General features: G+C 45.2%; 1 protein-coding gene across 2 annotated transcripts in view; it reads left to right on the plus strand.

The window, feature by feature from the left end:
• Nucleotides 1-17,006, plus strand: part of setdb1b (SET domain bifurcated histone lysine methyltransferase 1b) — a 113,871-nt gene that overhangs the window by 34,810 nt on the left and 62,055 nt on the right. For both annotated transcript variants that reach the window (XM_073061281.1, XM_073061280.1), the window contains exons 7-9: nt 838-1,039; nt 12,868-12,941; nt 15,625-15,815. In XM_073061281.1, coding sequence (XP_072917382.1) covers nt 838-1,039; nt 12,868-12,941; nt 15,625-15,815 — 467 coding nt within the window. The remainder of the gene's footprint in view (nt 1-837; nt 1,040-12,867; nt 12,942-15,624; nt 15,816-17,006) is intronic.

Below are 17,006 nucleotides of genomic sequence, written 5' to 3' on the forward strand. Positions count from 1 at the left end.
TTTAATCTCACTGATTTATGTCATGAAATTTGTTGTTTTGTGCCAACAGTACATTGTAATACATAATAATGAAAAAACTAGAAATTAAAATAAGAAATATATATAAGTAGTGCAAAAAGGGAGCAAACAATGTATAGTGGGATAGTGTTTATTGTCCATTCAGAGATCTGATGGCAGAGGGCAAAAGTTGTTCCTGAAAGACTGAATGTGTGTCTTCAGGCTTTTGTACCTCTTTGATGGATGCAAAGAAAAGAAGGCATGGTCTTGGTAATGGGGGGTCTTTAATATGAATGCCACCTCTCTGAGGCCTTTGTAAGATGTCCTCCACACTGGTGAAGCTAGTGCTCATGATGGAGTTTTACTTTCTGTGGCTTTTTCTGATCTTGTGAAGTGACCCCTCCATACCGAATGGTGATGCGACAAGTTAGAATCCTCTCTGTGGTATATCTGTAGAAATTTGCAAGTTGTTTTGTGATGTACAAAGTCTCTTCAAATTTCTTTGTAATTGCATCAATATATTGGGTCCAGGATAGATTGTCAGAGATGTCATTAGGTGCCATTAGCCTAATGGATTCGGCACTACATCAGGGGTTGAAGGGGCTGTTCCTGGACTGTACTGTTCCATTTTAATTAGCGGGTTAATTCCATGGGTTTAAGGAGAAGCAGTGAGAGATGATGGAGAGGAAACAGGTACAGACTAAAAGGCCTGTTTCTGTGACGTTAATTCTGAGCATATTCGCAAGAAAAGTTCATAGCAAAGTGGAGAAACTTTCAAAATAAAATAGAAGAGTTTTGGTGAGGATTTGGTTGACTGACCTATTTTTGTATCCTGGCCAGGCAGCAACAATAAGTACAAGGTGAAGTTTGACAACAAAGGGAAGAGTCTACTGTCAGGTAACCACATCGCCTACGACTACCACCCGCAGGGCGACCGGTTGATGGTGGGGAGCAGGGTGGTCGCCAAGTACAAGGATGGTAATTCGGTCTGGCTGTACGCTGGCATTGTGGCCGAGACACCTAACATCAAGAACAAATCCAGGTGAGTGCTCCGAGTCCATTCAGCGGCTGCATGCGGACAAGGGAGGATGGTAGTCAGTCCACGGGGTGAGCCGTGTACTTCCAAAGAGCTGGTGCTGGCCCCAGTTGCAACCTGCATCATGGTCAAGGAAATTCACCAATGCCTCTAATGCCTAAGGAAGCTAAAGAAATTTGGCACGTCCCCATCAACCTTTACCAATGTTTATCAGTGTCCCATAGACAACATTCTATCTGGATGCATCACAGCTTGGTACAGCAGCGGCTCTGTGTGACTGCAGGTGTTTGTGGACAAACTCAACACATCATAGAAGCCAGCCTCCCCCCATACTTCCCTCTTTCTCAGTAAAACAGCCTGCATAATCAAGGATCCCACCCACCCTGGACATTCTCCCTTCTCCCCTCTTCCATCAGGCAGAAAATATGAAAGCTTGAAAGCATGAACCACCAGGCTCAGGGATAGCTTCTATTCTGTTATGAGACCATTGAATGGTTCACTTGTATGGTAAAGTTGACTCTTGACTTCACAATCTACCTCATTATGATCTTGCACTCTATCATTTACCTGCACTGCACTTTCTCTGCAGCTGTTACACTTCATTCTGCATTTTGTTACTGTTCTTCAGGGCACTGTATAGTAACCTGATCTGTGTGAACAGTATGCAAGACAAGCTTTTCGCTGTATCTCGGTACATATGAAACAATAAACCAACACCAACAGGGCAAGGCCCTGCACCATGTTCTGCACCATGTCATTTACTCTTCCATGTGAGGCTGTATTAGGAGAGTTAACTTTTCAACAAATAATTTGAGATATAGGCCAATATTTATTACCTGTTCCTAATTGCCATAAAGACCATGAGACGTAGAAGCAAATTGGGCCATTTGGTCCGTCGAGTCAGCTCCGCCATTCCATCATGGCTGATCTATTTTCCCTCTCAACCCCATTCTCCTGCCTTCTCCCTGTAAGCTTTAACATCCTGACTAATAAAGAACCTATCAAAACTCTGGCCTCCACATCTGTCTGTGACAGATTCGCTACCCTCTGGCTAAACAAATTCCTCCTCACCTCTGTTCTAAATAGACGTCCTTCTATTCTGAGGCTGTGGCCTCTGGTCCGAGACTCCCCACTTTAGGGAACATCCTCTCCACATGCACTTTATCTAGGCCTTTCATATTCAATAGGTATGCCCTTTGAGAATTAGATTTATTATTGCAGACTTGTATGACATGAAATTTGTGGCAGCAGAATAGTGCAAAGACAAAAATCAATAAATTACAAAAAATAAATAGCGTACAACTTTTGACAAGGTTCTGCACTACTTCATTTTGACAGGTTTTGACAAAGTTAGGAAGGTTCAATCGTTAGGTATTAATATTGAAGTAGTAAAATGGATTCAACAGTGGCTAGATGGGAGATGCCAGAGAGTAGTGGTAGATAACTGTCAGGTTGGAGGCCAGTGACTAGTGGTGTGCCTCAGGGATCTGTATTGGGACCAATGTTGTTTGTCATATACATTAATGATCTGGATGATGGGGTGGTAAATTGGATTAGTAAGTATGCAGATGATACTAAGGCAGGTGGCTTAGTGTGGATAATGAAGTAGGTTTTCAAAGCTTACAGAGAGATCTAGGCCAGTTAGAAGAGCGGGCTGAACGATGGCAGATGGAGTTTAATGCTGATAAGTGTGAGGTGCTACGTTTTGGTAGGAATAATCCAAATAGGACATACATCATAAATGGTAGGGCATTGAAGAATGCAGTAGAACAGAATGATCTAGGAATAATAGTTCCCTGAAGGTGGAATCTCATGTGGATAGGGTGGTGAAGAAAGCTTTTGGTATGCTGGCCTTTATAAATCAGAGCATTGAATATAGGAGTTGGGATGTAATGTTAAAATTGTACAAGGCATTGGTAAGGCCAAATTTGGAGTATTGTGTACAGTTCTGGTCACCGAATTATAGGAAAGATATCAACAAAATAGAGAGAGTACAGAGAAGATTTACAAGAATGTTACCTGGGTTTCAGCACCTAAGATACAGGGAAAGTCTGAACAAGTTAGGTCTTTATTCTTTGGAGCGTAGAAGGTTGAGGGGGGACGATAGAGGTATTTAAAATAATGAGGGGGATAGATCGAGTTGACGTGGATAGGCTTTTTCCATTGAGAGTAGGGGAGATTCAAACAAGAGGACATGATTTGAGAGTTAGGGGGCAAAAGTTTAAGGGTAACACGAGGGATAATTTCTTTACTCAGAGAGTGGTAGCTGTGTGGAATGAGCTTCCAGTACAAGTGGTAGAGGCAGGTTCGATTTTATCATTTAAAAAAAAAATTGGATAGGTATATGGACAGGAAAGGAATGGAGGGTTATGGGCTGAGTGCGGGTCGGTGGGATTAGGTGAGTGTAAGCGTCGGCACGGACTAGAAGGGCCGAGATGGCCTGTTTCCATGCTGTCATTGTTATATGGTTATATATGGTTAAAGGAATTACAAAGTAATGTTCATTGATTCATGGGCCATTCAGAAATCTTATGGTGGAGGGGAAGAAGTTGTTCCCTGATCATTGACTGTGGGTCTTAAGGCTCCTGTGCCTCCTCCTGGGTGGTATTAATGCAGAGAGGGCAAGTCCTGGATGGTGAGGGTCCTTGTTGAAGATGTCGCAGTGGTGGGGAGGTTTGTGCCTGTAATGAAGCTGGCTAAGTCTACAACTCTCTGCAGCCTCTTGCATTGGAACTCCATGCCAGATGGTAACGCACCAGAATGCTCTCCACCATTCATCTGTAGAAATTTGCAGTATTCTTTGGTGACATTCTGAATCTCCTCAAACTCCTAATGAAGTATAGCTGCTGGCCTGCCTTCTTTGTGTTTGCATCAATATGTTGCGGTGGGATGGATCCTCTGAGACGTTGATACCAAGGACCATGAAGCTGTTCACCCTTTCCGCTGCCGACACTTTGACGAGGACTGGTCTGTGTTCTCCCAGCTTTTCCCTTCCTGAAGTCCACAGTCAATTCCTTGGCCTTGCTGATGTTGAGTGTGAGATTGTGACACCACTCAACTAGCCAATCTATTTTACTCCTGTACACATCCTCGTCGCTATCTGCGCTTTTAACCAACAATAACTGTGGTGTCATCTGTAACTTTGAGTTGAGCTTAGGTTTATTTGGCACATGAGTGTAGAGAGCAAGTTGGCATGAGCTTCCATCTTAAACCACTGCATCCACACGGGGAAGGTGCTCTGACAGTGCTGTTGAGTGAGTAGTTCCCTTGATTTAGATGTAGCACAAGTGATTGAATGGCCAATGTATTTCCAAGCTGGGATGGTGTACCCCTGTGCCCGCTATTCTTGGTGGTAGAGGTGGTTGGTTTAAGTGGTCTATCAGAGCAGCCTAGGCCGGCCAACTGAGTGTGACCATTAAGCCATTCAGCGCATCGTCTGCTCTGCTATCCACTCATGGCTGATTTCTCTCTTTGAACCCCATTCTGCTGCCTTCTCCTCCCCTTACCAGTCAAGACCCTTTCATTCTTTGCCTTAAGTATAAACAATGACGTGGCCTCCGCTGCCCTCTGTGGCAACACACTCCACAGATTCAGCACTGAAGAAATTCCTCCTCATCTCAGTTTTCTGAGGCTGTGCCCACTGGTCCTAGACTCTCTCACCTACTATTGAAAACATTATCTGCTCATCCACTCTATCCAGACTTTTAAGTATGAGATTTTCCCTTCATCCTTCAAAAATCCAAATACAGGCATTAAACACTCCACATGTGTTAAGCCTTTCATTCTTGGAACCATTCCTGTGAACCTCTTGGACTCTCACCAAGGCCAGCACATCTGTCCTTGGATATGGGGCTCAGAATTGAAGATGAAGATAGCTTTGTTTGTCACACTTACATACAGTGAAATGCATTGTTTGCGTTGAATGACTTATGACTGATCAAATTTACTGGAGAAACACTGAGGTTGTGGATATGAAAGTCTTTATTTATCATGAGAAACAGATAGTCTCTTGGAGATCTTCTAAGCAGTGTCTCAAAAGTACATCACATTTTTATACCCTTAAGGTAAAAGGCAACAGTAGGTGATTCAATACAATTTCAATAGTTACATTGTTTACTTCAATACTCTGGATTGACATATGGTTCCTTTGAGGAAAAATACTTACAGTGGAAACTCATTGTATTTGATATACTTCTGAAGGTTCAAACACATTTGCTGAGAGAAACTGAATAATACAGATATTCTAAAAAAAATCTGGCAATAGAGAGGTTGACACTCAACTATTGACAGAGCCAAGAGATTGTGTCAGTTTCCTTGAATTTGTTTACAATGGTGCACATTACTTAAACCTATAGTTATCTGGATCAGTGCAAGCCAATTAACACAGCCCCATTGTCTTTTTACATTTGGCTGATGTATAGATGTGTGTCTCATGGTCATCATTTTGCAGACAGCCTGTGCTTTTAACTTCAATTTACTGCTTGCAGTTTACAATTTATATTAACTGAAGACTGGTTCTTGCTTGAATTAATATCTGCTATATTCACATAACTCCAGTATACTCCCTAACAGAGCCCACAAATGTCACCATACTTAAGCACCAACATAGCAGGCGCTAAGGTAGTGTAGCAGTTGGCGCAACTGCTTGAATCATTGGGGTTTGGAGTTCAATTTTGGTGTCCTTTGTAAGAAAATTTGTGTGTCCTTCCTGTGAAGTGGGTGGGTTTCTTCCAGGTGCTCTGGTTTGTCCAAAGACGAACCGGTTAGTAGGTTGATTGGTCATTGTCCTATGATTAGGCTAGGGTTAAATAGGTGAGTTGCTGTGTGGCATGGCTTGCTCCAAACTATCTGTAAATAAATCAATATTTGGAGTGTTTGAATCCAGACCACCTGGAGGAAGCCCACGCAGTTACGAGGAGAACATACAAACTCCTTACAAACGATAATGGGAATTGAGCTCTGATCTTGGTCACCGGTGCTGTCACAGCATTACTCCAACTGCTCTGCTACCATAGGGCACAGTCACAGACTACAAGGACTTCTCTTAAAAAACAGAGTTGAAGAAGAATTTGTTTAGCTAGTGTGTGGAAGTCATTGGGTATATTTAAACTGGATTTGATTAGTAAAGGCTGATTTATACTTGTGCGTATGGGCTATGCCATAGGCCTGATTTTCACTTCTGCTTAGGCTCTATGCCTAGCGAGCATGCGTTGGTGTGCGCCAAAATGCTAGTTGGCCGTAGGTCTCTTTGTCACTGTGTTGAGTTTCTTCATGAGAGACATGAACGAGGAAATGCATTTCAAACATTTTCGCATGTCGGCAGGTAGATTTGACGATTTGGTTCATCTATTTCATATCGGTGTACAGACATGGCGGAGAAGAAGCAACAGGAAGTGCGTGGGAGGAAATGTGATGCAACCAAGCGGACCAATCACAGTTGTTGCGGTCTGCATCGCCGCAACGAGCGAGTTACTTTTTTGGGGAGGTGCACGTCACCCTACGGCGTAGATGCAACGCACAGATTGTCAAATATTACAGTGGAAGGCAGGAGAATGGAATTAAGAGGGAAAATAAATTGGCCACATTTAATATGTGGAGCAGATTAAATGGGCCAAATGGCCTAATTCTGTTCCTATGTCTTATTGTGCTGTGGGAGCAAGGTTCCATTCAGGAGTTTGCTCGGGCTGTGTCAGTAGGGTGTAGTATGCACCACTGGACACTAGGGTGCAGCACTCTCCACTGTGTTAACCACATACACTGACACATGCACGAGGAATTCAGCCAGCTGCCTGCCTCCTCAGCTGTCTTGGGACCAACATGTTAGCGTGGGTGCGGCAGTGCACAAGATCTTGGTAACTCCTGCAATCCTAGCAACCACCCCATGAGAAAACTTGCATTTTTAGAGTGCCTTTCACATCTCCTAAGCATCCCCAGATGCTTCCACAACCAATGAGATGCCCTTGTTCAAATCCGTTGTCACTGCAGTATCGGTCGTGCTGTTGCCTATTTGTGCACACCAACCTCCTGCAGGCTGTCGAGAACAGCAGGTCTTCATCCGTTTTAATCTTGGGCTGCTGAAGTGGTAAATACCGTCTCCTGCCCTCGAGAGAAACCCTCTCTCCTTGTACCTCTCCCACTCCCATCTGGGAGGATAGACGGGTGTCAGTATCTTCCCACCCCAGGGACTTTCTCCTGGATTTCGAGGTGCCTTCTCTACTCTCCGTTTCGCTGGGTTAGAGGACATCTGAGGCTGAATCTTTTATTTCCCTGCGGGAGTGGTTAGAATTTGGGACACAGTGCCTGAGGGGGTGGTAAAAATAGTGATTCTCGCAACATCAAAGAAGTAGCAAGGCAAGTATGTGAGTTGCAGCGAAGACATCGTAGGGGTGTTCTTGGCTGTACAAACTTTGGGATTCCAGAGCAACAAACAATACATTGAAGCAACTCAACAGGTCAAGCAGCATCCGTGGAGTGGGGGGCAAGGAATTGCTGATGTTTGGGGTCAAAAACTGGTCTTATGAAATGAATATTCCTGCTCAAAGTATAATATCAATACTCTGGGGATTTATTCGATCCCTTTAGAAGTGGGAAAGCCTGAAAAGTCCCAGTCCAAACGAAGGGTCTCAACCTGAAATGTCAACCGTCATACCCCCCCCCCCCCCCCCCCGCAGAGAGGTGCCTTCCTGACCCACTGAGTTGCTCCAGCAGCTTGGGTGTTGCTCCAGATTCCAGCATCTGCAGTCCTTTGTATAGCCTCAAGAATCTGATGTCCCCCCCCCCCCCCCCCCCCCACAACCCACTCCTCCTTCACAATGGCTCAGTTATAGGGCTGAGAGCTTTGTGTAAACTGGCCTGAAGAGGGGTTTGAAGAGTCATGGAGAATTGGCTGGGAGGCAGGGGGTGAAGGGGGCTCTATTGCTTCTGTCCACAGGGTGGACCCATGTAGCTTCTCTGCTAGCTTTGTCCTTGATCAAGCCATACGCTGGTATTCACTGCCCAGTGAGCTGGCTACAGAGGGCTAATTAACCTCCAGAGGGTGTTTTCTGGTGCATAACTTCAGCCAAAGGAGGGACTGCATTTTTCTCTTGTATGCGGCATAAAAATGACCACCCCCATCCTCTTCCTCTTGAACAACATGTTTATCATCTGCTTGGAGGAGGACAGGCAGCATGACATTGCTCAGGCAGGGCCCAACGGCCTGACCCAAGGTTTATTTTTCCACAACCACTGGTCCCTTTGTGCTGCTTGTTTACATTTAGCTGGATCAGCTTGTACCTCCTTTGCAAGAGAGTTTTCCAGGGCAGGGCAGCTGTGGGGCTTTGACAAGGGCACGTTGGGGTGGGGGGAACGGGGTTACAAAGTGGGATGGCAGGTGGTCAGCATGGCTTCAGTGAGCCAATGGACTCTTTTCTGGGCCGTACAACTATGAGATCTGTCAGCAGGAGAGACAGGCAGGTGGCCTCTGTCTGAGGACTTGATAAGAGCTTATTTTTTAATCACTGTACTCAACATAGAACAGAATGGTACAAGAACAGGCACTTCGGCCCAACATGTCTGTGTCAACTGTGATGTCAAATTAAACTGGAACTCTTCTGCCTGCACACGAACCACATCCCTCCATTTCCTGCACCTTCATGTGCCCCTTAAACAGCACTATCATATCTCTTTCCATCACTTACCCTGGCAGCCCGTTCCAGGCACCCTCCACTCTCTGAATACTAAAAGCTTGCCTCCTAAATCTCCTTTTAAACTTCCCCCTCCCCCTCATCTTAAACCTATGCCCTTCAGTATTTGACATTTCCACCCTAGGGAAAAGTCTGTGACTATCTGCCTTATTTACTTATTAACTTCTGTTAGTTCAGTTCTCCTCTCAGCCGCCACAGCTCCAGAGAAAACAACTGAAGTTTGTCCAATCTCTCCTTATAGTTCATACCCTCTAATCCAAGTGGCGTCTTCTGCACTCTCTCCAAAGCCCCCACATGGCTTGTAATGGACCAACCAGAACTGCATACAATATTTCATTTTCTCTCCCTTTTTAAAACTCCCTAATCTTGGGAAAGAAAATGTATAGTTTTTAACTTAAAAAAATTAAACAACACATTTGGCAGAGCTAGTAGGGAAAGGGTTCAAAATTGACCTCCAGCTTTGTTTGCGTGCGTGAATGTGTGTGCACGTGCATGCGGAGTTTGCACATTCTCTGTGACCTGGTGTTCCCTTCCACATCCCAACCATGTGTGGGGTCAGCGGGTTAATCGGCCGCTGTAAATCACTGTGAGGGATAGAATCCTGGGGGAAATTGAAGGGAATGTGGGAAGAATAAGAATGAGTTGGCACGGTCTCAGAATTAGAATCAATAAAACTGACATTTATGTCATGGAATTTGTTGTTTTGTGGCAGCCCTACATTGCAAGGCATAAATACTATAAATTATTATTAGAAATATAAAATTAAATAAGTGGTACAAAAATAGTGAGGGAGTGTTTGTGGGTTGGTTCATTGTGTGTTTTAAAATCTGATGGCGAGGGAAGAAACCGTTCATAAAACACTGAGAGAGTGTCTTCAGGTTCCTGTACCTTCTTCTCCCTGATGGTAGAAAAGAGCATGTCCTGGGTGATGGAGGTCCTTAATGATAGATGCCGCCTTTTTGAGGCATTGCCTTTTGAAGATGTCCTGAATGCTTCATAGTGTGAGGTTGAAGTTGTGACACCACACAACCAGCTGATCTATCTCACTCCCGTACGCCTCCTCATCACCATCTGAGATTTTGCTAACAGCGGTTGCGCCTAGCCACGTAGCCGTGGGTGTAAAGGGAGTAGAGCAGCAGGCGAAGCACCTGTTTCTCTGCCGTATCTTTCAATGACTCTAATAGAGACAATTCCTTGAAACTTTGGCTCTCATCCAACTGCTTACTTCTTGACGAGGATCCCAGCCAATGTGACTTGTTTAAGATAGCACTATTTTTAACTAAAAACCATTCTTGGTACTCTGCAGTTAGTTGGAGCACATCAGCCTAATTGTTCTACATGCCTCAACCCACTGCAGCTCCCTGATGCCACATGATCTTGTCAGTGGGCGAGGGTAAAAGGTCAGAGTAATTCTTACTCCTACACTATTGGTCCTCTGAAATTAAAGTACAGTGTAGCTATTATTGGTGAATTAAAGGCAAAGTCCTTTTCATTATGTAACTATGTGATTAATGACTGATTTAAGAGACAAGGATGATTGGAGACGCTGGAATCTGGAGCAAAAAAACAATCTGCTGGAGGAGCTCAGCAGGTCGAGCAGTATCTGTGGGGTGGGGGTGGTGAAGGGATTGTCGAAGTTTGTTGTTGACAGTTTCTTTCCTCTCACAGATCTGTACGATCCATTGAGTTTCATAAGATATAGGAGCAGAGTTAGGCCATTTGGCTCATTCCATCATGGCTGATATGTTATCCCTCTTAACCCCATTGTCCTGCTTTCTCCCTGTAACCTTTGATACCCTTACTAATTAAGAACCTATCAACCTCCACTTTGAATATACCCAATGACTTGGCCTCTGCATATGTCTATATCAATGAATTCCACAGATTCACCATCCTCTGGCTGAAGAATTTACTCCTCCTCTCTGTTCTAAAGGGACAGAGGTACTTCAGTTCTGAGGTTCTGGCCTCTGATTGGTCCTAAACTCTCCATCTATAGGAAACATCCTCTCCATGTCCACCCTACCTTGGCCTTTCAATGAGGACCCCCTTAACTGAAGGCCCATAGTGCTAGGAGAGGCTGGTCATGGCACACTAACTCCAGCTTCTCAGACAGCCTTGACACATTGCAATTTGCCTCCTGCTGGAACAGATCTATCATGGATGCCATTTCCCTGGCCTCACCTCTGGGGCATCTGGATATTAAAGATACCTACATCAAACTATTACTTATTGACTGTAGCTCCAGCCTCAATACTATCATTCTAAGCAAACTCATCACCGAACTCCAGACCTTGGGAGTCAACACCTCCCTATGCAAATGGACCCTTTCCTTCCTGCAATCAACACCTTCGCCATGATTATTCCAAATGCTGGTACCCGACAAGGTTGCGTCCTCATTCCTGGACTCTACTCTCTGTTCTCTCATGACTGCATGGCCATAATCTGCTGTAACTCCATCTACAAGTTTGCAGATGATACGACTGTAGGAGGCTGTATCTTAAATAATGATGAGTCAGAGTACAGGAAGGAGATAGAGAGCTTAGTGGCATTCTACCGTGACAGTCACATTTGGCGCACAGTCCATAGTGGTTAGTGCGATGCTGTTACAGCTCAGGTCATTCTAGAGTTCAGAGTTCAATTCCTGCACCCTTCTGTCACGACTCTCAGCATGTCCTCCCCATGGAATGCAGGGGTTTTCTCCTAGTGTTCCAGTTTCCTCCCATGGTCCAGTGACATACCAGTAAGTTGATTGGTCATTGTAAATTGTCCCATGATTAGGCTAGTGTTAATCGAGGTTGTGTCGGCTTGTCTCGAAGGTTTGGACAGGCCTTCTTTGTGCTGTATCACTAAATAAGTAAATAAATACACTAACCTTTCTGTCAATGGCAACAAAACAAAGAAGACTGGTCACTGATGTCAGAAAGTTGGGCGGTGCTCACATTACTGTCTACATCAGTGGTGTAGAGGTTGAGAGTTTCAAGATCTTAGTGTGAATGTCACCAATATCCTGTCCTGGTCCAACCACATTGATGTCGCAGCCAAGGAAGCTCACAACTCTACTTCCTCAAGAGACTAAAGAAATTTGGCATGGCCACGTCAGCTTTTTATTGATGCACCATAGAAACCATTTTGTCTGGTTGTATAATGTCTTGGTACAGCAACTGCTCTGCACGTGATCACAAGAAACTGCAGAAAGTTGTGGACAAGGCTCAATACATCACGGAAACCAGCCTCCCCTCTGTGGATTATGTCTGTACTTCTCACTGCCTCAGTAAAACAGCCAGTATAATCAAAGAGGCCATCCACCCTGGACATTCTCTTCTCCCTTCTCCCATCAGGCAGTAGATACAAAAGCCTGAAAGCTCGTACCACCAAGCTTGAGGACAGCTTCTGTCTCACTGTTATCAGACTATTGAATGGACCTCATATCTGATAAAATGTGCTCTTGACCTCACAATCTACCTGGTTATGGTCTTGTACTTCGCCATTTATCTGTACCGTGCTTTCCTTGGTAGTTTTCACACTTTATTCTGTACCTTTATTGTTTTATTGCAGCTCAATGCATTCTGTAATGACCTGATCCGTGCGAACAGTATTCAAGACAAGCTTTTCATAGTATCTTGGTTCTTGTGACAATAATAAACCGATACCCATACCATGTCATGGGCTGTAGCAGGGTCTGGGACCACCTTACAATGAGACAGTATGCAAGAAGAGAAAGCTTTGTCTGGTGCTGGGTCTTGACACGCTGTTTTGACAATTCCTCTTCCCCCCGCCCCCTACTACAGATGCTGCTCAACCAACTGAGTTTCTTAACAGATTGTTGGTCTTAATATTCCAGTGCCTGCAGTCCTTTGTGTTTCTAAAGATTTGCTTGTGTCTGTGCCTCACTTTGTCCCATTTTACTGTTCCCTTCAGTTAGTTAAATATGGCCAATTTACCTGGTTGATTTACTTTTAATTTAGACAGGGATTTTAACTTTAGCATGTAACCTTTCCTTCTATGGAGAGCCCCACTTTCGAAGAAGTTAAGAGGGGCACTTGTCTGTGGTTTGTATTTGCATTCTGCATTTATTGGTTGTTTGTTGTATTTCCACATTTTTTTGAGTGATGCTCTGCTGCTAAATCTCTGCTTTCACTTACTTCACAGGTTCCTTATTTTCTTTGATGATGGCTATGCCTCCTACGTTGCCCTCTCAGAGCTGTACCCCATCTGCAGACCATGTAAGTCCCTCTAACAGGTTAATAGGTTAACTAGCCGACTCTAGTCTCCCCTTGTGAAGAGTTTGTTGTCCTGTGCACGAGGACAGATACAATGGAAAAACTTGCAGCAGCATTGCAAGAACGTACGTACAGACAACATACAGACTATAAATTGTGCATAAATTATACACAAATTGCAGAAGACAATAAGAAGTCCTTTTTGCTCTGGCAGACAAGTCCACGGTAGTGCAAAAGATGGTCGTTAGTGTTCTGTTGCTGAGGCTGTGATTAGGGCTATGACAGCTGGTTCATGAGGTTGAAGGGCAGTAGCTGTTCCCAAACCCAGTGTTGTGGAACTTCAGGCATCTGTATCTCATACCCAATGGATGAAGCAAGAAGATCACCTGACATGGAATGTGGGTATCTTTGATAATAAATGTTGCCTTCACGAGGTGGCACTTCCTGTAGATACTGCTGATGGTGGGGAAGGATGTGTGGATAAGAGGTGGAAGCTGGGGTCAGCTCTTGGGAGTGTGGGGAGAACACATTGGGATTAAGTTTAAATGGATGTTAGATGGTAGGCATGGACTCAGTGGATCAAAGGGTTAGTTCAGTGCTGTACCTTTCTACCACCATAAGACATAGGCCATTTGGCCCATTGGGTCTGCTCTGCTATTCCATCATGGCTGATTTACTATCTGCCACTACGACAATGCCTCTCGCAGTGGTAAGCTCCTCTTGAGCCGAGTCCAGTCTACTGGGCAACAGTAAGTGAAAATCAAAATGCTGGAGGAACTCAGTGGGTTGGGCAGCATCTGCAGAGGAAAATAGGATGAGACCCGTCATCTTTTCGTTGTTACGTCTGAAGTTCCACACCACAGGATTCAGGTATATCTACTTCCCTTCAACCAATCAGTTCCTGAACTGATCTGCATAACTCTAATCACTATCTCAACAATGGAAAGCTAAAGACCTCCTCTTGCACGATCATGGACTTGTTTCTTTGTTTCTTATTGCCCTAATGCCTTGTTTTTGCAGTTTTGTATTCAGTATAATTTTCAAGTGTAAGTTGTATTTTGTACGTTGACTGTACCTACGTACCTGTGATGCTGCTGCAAGCAAGTTTTTCATCATCACCTGTACAAGTGCAGTGAAGTACAGGTGCAATGAACTTGTCCTGACTTCGGATCTACGAGGCTATGGCAGGACAACCTTTTGAAGTGCTGAGATCTGTGATGGAGTGGGAGACAGTGGCCTGCTGATCAATGCCACTGGTCTAGGGATGGCTGTGAACAGCTGTCCAAGAGCTAGCCTTTTGCCTCTACAAGGTAGTGGTCAATCTCCAGGACTTGCTGAGCAAGCTTTGAGGAAAGTTGTGGCTATGGACAGGACAAAGAGGGTCATGGCTATCAGGGAGAGTAGATGAGTATGGTAACAGGCCTTTCCAGCTCAATAAGCCAGCGCTGCCCAATTACACCAATGTGGCCAATTAACCTACTGGCCTGTACATATTTGAAATGTGGGAGGAAACCAGAGCACCTGGAGCACCACGTGCTCGTGAGAAGAAAATACAAACTGCTTACAGACAGTGGATGGAATTAAGTCCTTGTCACTTGCGCTGTAATATGCTGTTGTGTGCGTGCGCGCGCGCACTCCCAATGTTCCAAGGTGTTTGCCACACCTTTTGCTGCTGGTGCACAAAGAATTTGTGTTGTGAGGATGGACTTTAGGACCCAGGGGAGCTCAGGAACAGCTGCCCGCAGCTGCTGCTGAATGCCCAGTATATCTGTTACATTGATAGTTGCCATTAACGCATAAAAATTAATGGATCAATAATTCTCAAATCGTGTTTATTTCAATGTCCGCAAGTTTATATTTACACTGACTTACTCCTGACTCAGCAGCAGCTGCGGACGGTGGATCCTGAGCTCCCCCGGGTCCCGATCTATCACGACGCAAATTCTTTGTGCGTTATTAGCAAAAGATGTGTGTGTGCACACACGTAAACACCTTAGAGGAAACATTGCCTGTGACCCCACAGGTTTCCCGTGGTGCTCTTGTTCACTCCTACATTCCAACAGCGTGCCTGGTCGGAGGGTTAATCGCTGCTGTTGATTGCCCCCCTGGTGTGGGTGAAGTGGGAGGGGGGATTGACAACGAATGTGGGAGAATAGCTTACAGGAAAAGTCAGTGGTAGATGGGATGGCACTTGTGAACTGGCAGCAGGTGGAATGGCTTCATTTGCTGTGAAGCCTCAGATCTGGGGAGCAGGAATGCTGGTGATACTTGGGATGGCCTAGGCCCAAAGGGGATTTAAAGGAGAGAATTTGGGGTATAAAGTTATAGATAGAGGAATTTAGATGGGCACCTCGTTCAGCATGTGTGAGTGGGTCCAAAGAGCCTGTGCACATGCTGTACCACGTCTTTTGAGGTGGGTCAGAGCAGGCTGGAGGGCCACATGGGCTTTCTCAGTACTGTTGTTGCTGTGACCTGAGAGGTCAGAGGAAGTTTGCAGTGACAGCCCTATTGGCCCTTTGAGCCTGCTGTCCCCATTCCTTTGACCTACCTCAACACCACTTTCCAGTGAGTGGGGGGGGGGGCAGTGGGGATTTGCAGTGCAGAGGAGGTCTTAGTTCGACCCCCTAGGAGGTCTCCTAGCACTGTGTGGATGTTTTCTCAGTAATGGTTCTCTCCTGTACTGAAGTGGCGAAGACCTGGGAGGACATCGAGGACGTCTCCTGCCGTGACTTCATCGAGGAGTACATCACAGCTTACCCAAACAGGCCCATGGTGCTGCTGAAAAATGGCCAGCAGATCAAGACCGAATGGGAGGGCACCTGGTGGAAGTCCCGGGTGGAAGAAGTCGATGGCAGCCTGGTCAAAATCCTGTTCCTGGTAAGCTGCTTTTGCAGGGAGATGTCCCTCACCGCTGGGAGTCTGTGGCAGATCCAGTCCAATTGTCAGAGTAGGATGAGGTCAGTCAGGGGCAGACAGTGGCCCCGGTCAGTTCCTCGGTTCCATCTCCCGGCCTTTGTTCTGGAAGCCTGAAAATGCCCCCTTCCTGTCCACCTCCCATCTAACAGCTCCAGTTAACCCCACAGCAAGTTTGCTTAAGTTTCCCCACTCTCTGTTTCTGTGGAAACTCTGGCCAGATCCCCTTGTTCTGGACTAAGCTCAGCCATCGGAGAGGAATTATTCAATCGTTCTCTTTCTCATTCGTTCATTGTCTCTCTCTGTCTCTTACCTGAATCTGCACTTGAAGGGCAACTACAATGTCTGTAATGAGATGCTGAAGATGTTCTATAGGTCAGTTGTGGAGAGCGCCCTCTTCTTTGTGGTGGCGTGTTGGGGAGGAAGCATTAAGAAGAGGGACGCCTCACATCTTAATAAGCTGGTAAGGAAGGCGGGCTCTGTCGTGGGCAAAGTACTGGAGAGTTTAACATCGGTAGCTGAGCGAAAGGCGCTGAGTAGGCTACGGTCAATTATGGATAACTCTGAACATCCTCTACATAGCACCATCCAGAGACAGAGAAGCAGTTTCAGCGACAGGTTACTATCGATGCAGTGCTCCTCAGACAGGATGAAGAGGTCAATACTCCCCAATGCCATTAGGCTTTACAATTCTACCGCCAGGACTTAAGAACTTTTTAAAAGCTATTATTAATGCTTTTTGAGATAGTGATTTAGATGCATATCATATTTTTTTACTGAGTTAAGTATTGTATGTAATTAGTTTTGCTACAACAAGTGTATGGGACATTGGAAAAAAGTTGAATTTCCCCATGGGGATGAATAAAGTATCTATCTATCTATCTATCTATCTATTCCTCAAGGTGCATTTCTTTCAGCCTAGTGGTATCTGGGGAAATAGCATCCACTCTGAGACGAACCTCCCCTTCCTGAGGTAGGAGGCTCAGAACAGGTCACTGATGAAGGGTTTTGGCTCACCATTGATGCTGCTAGACTTGCTCAGTTCCTCCAGCGTTTTGTGTGTGAAGCTGTCTGCTTTGTTCTTTCTCCCCTGGGCTGCCCGTGGCATTGGGAACTGCCAACCCACTCCGTCTCCCCTCCAGTGGGGTTATTGCT

This window comes from Hemitrygon akajei, chromosome 11 (assembly GCF_048418815.1).
Source record: "Hemitrygon akajei chromosome 11, sHemAka1.3, whole genome shotgun sequence".
Lineage (NCBI taxonomy): Eukaryota > Metazoa > Chordata > Chondrichthyes > Myliobatiformes > Dasyatidae > Hemitrygon > Hemitrygon akajei.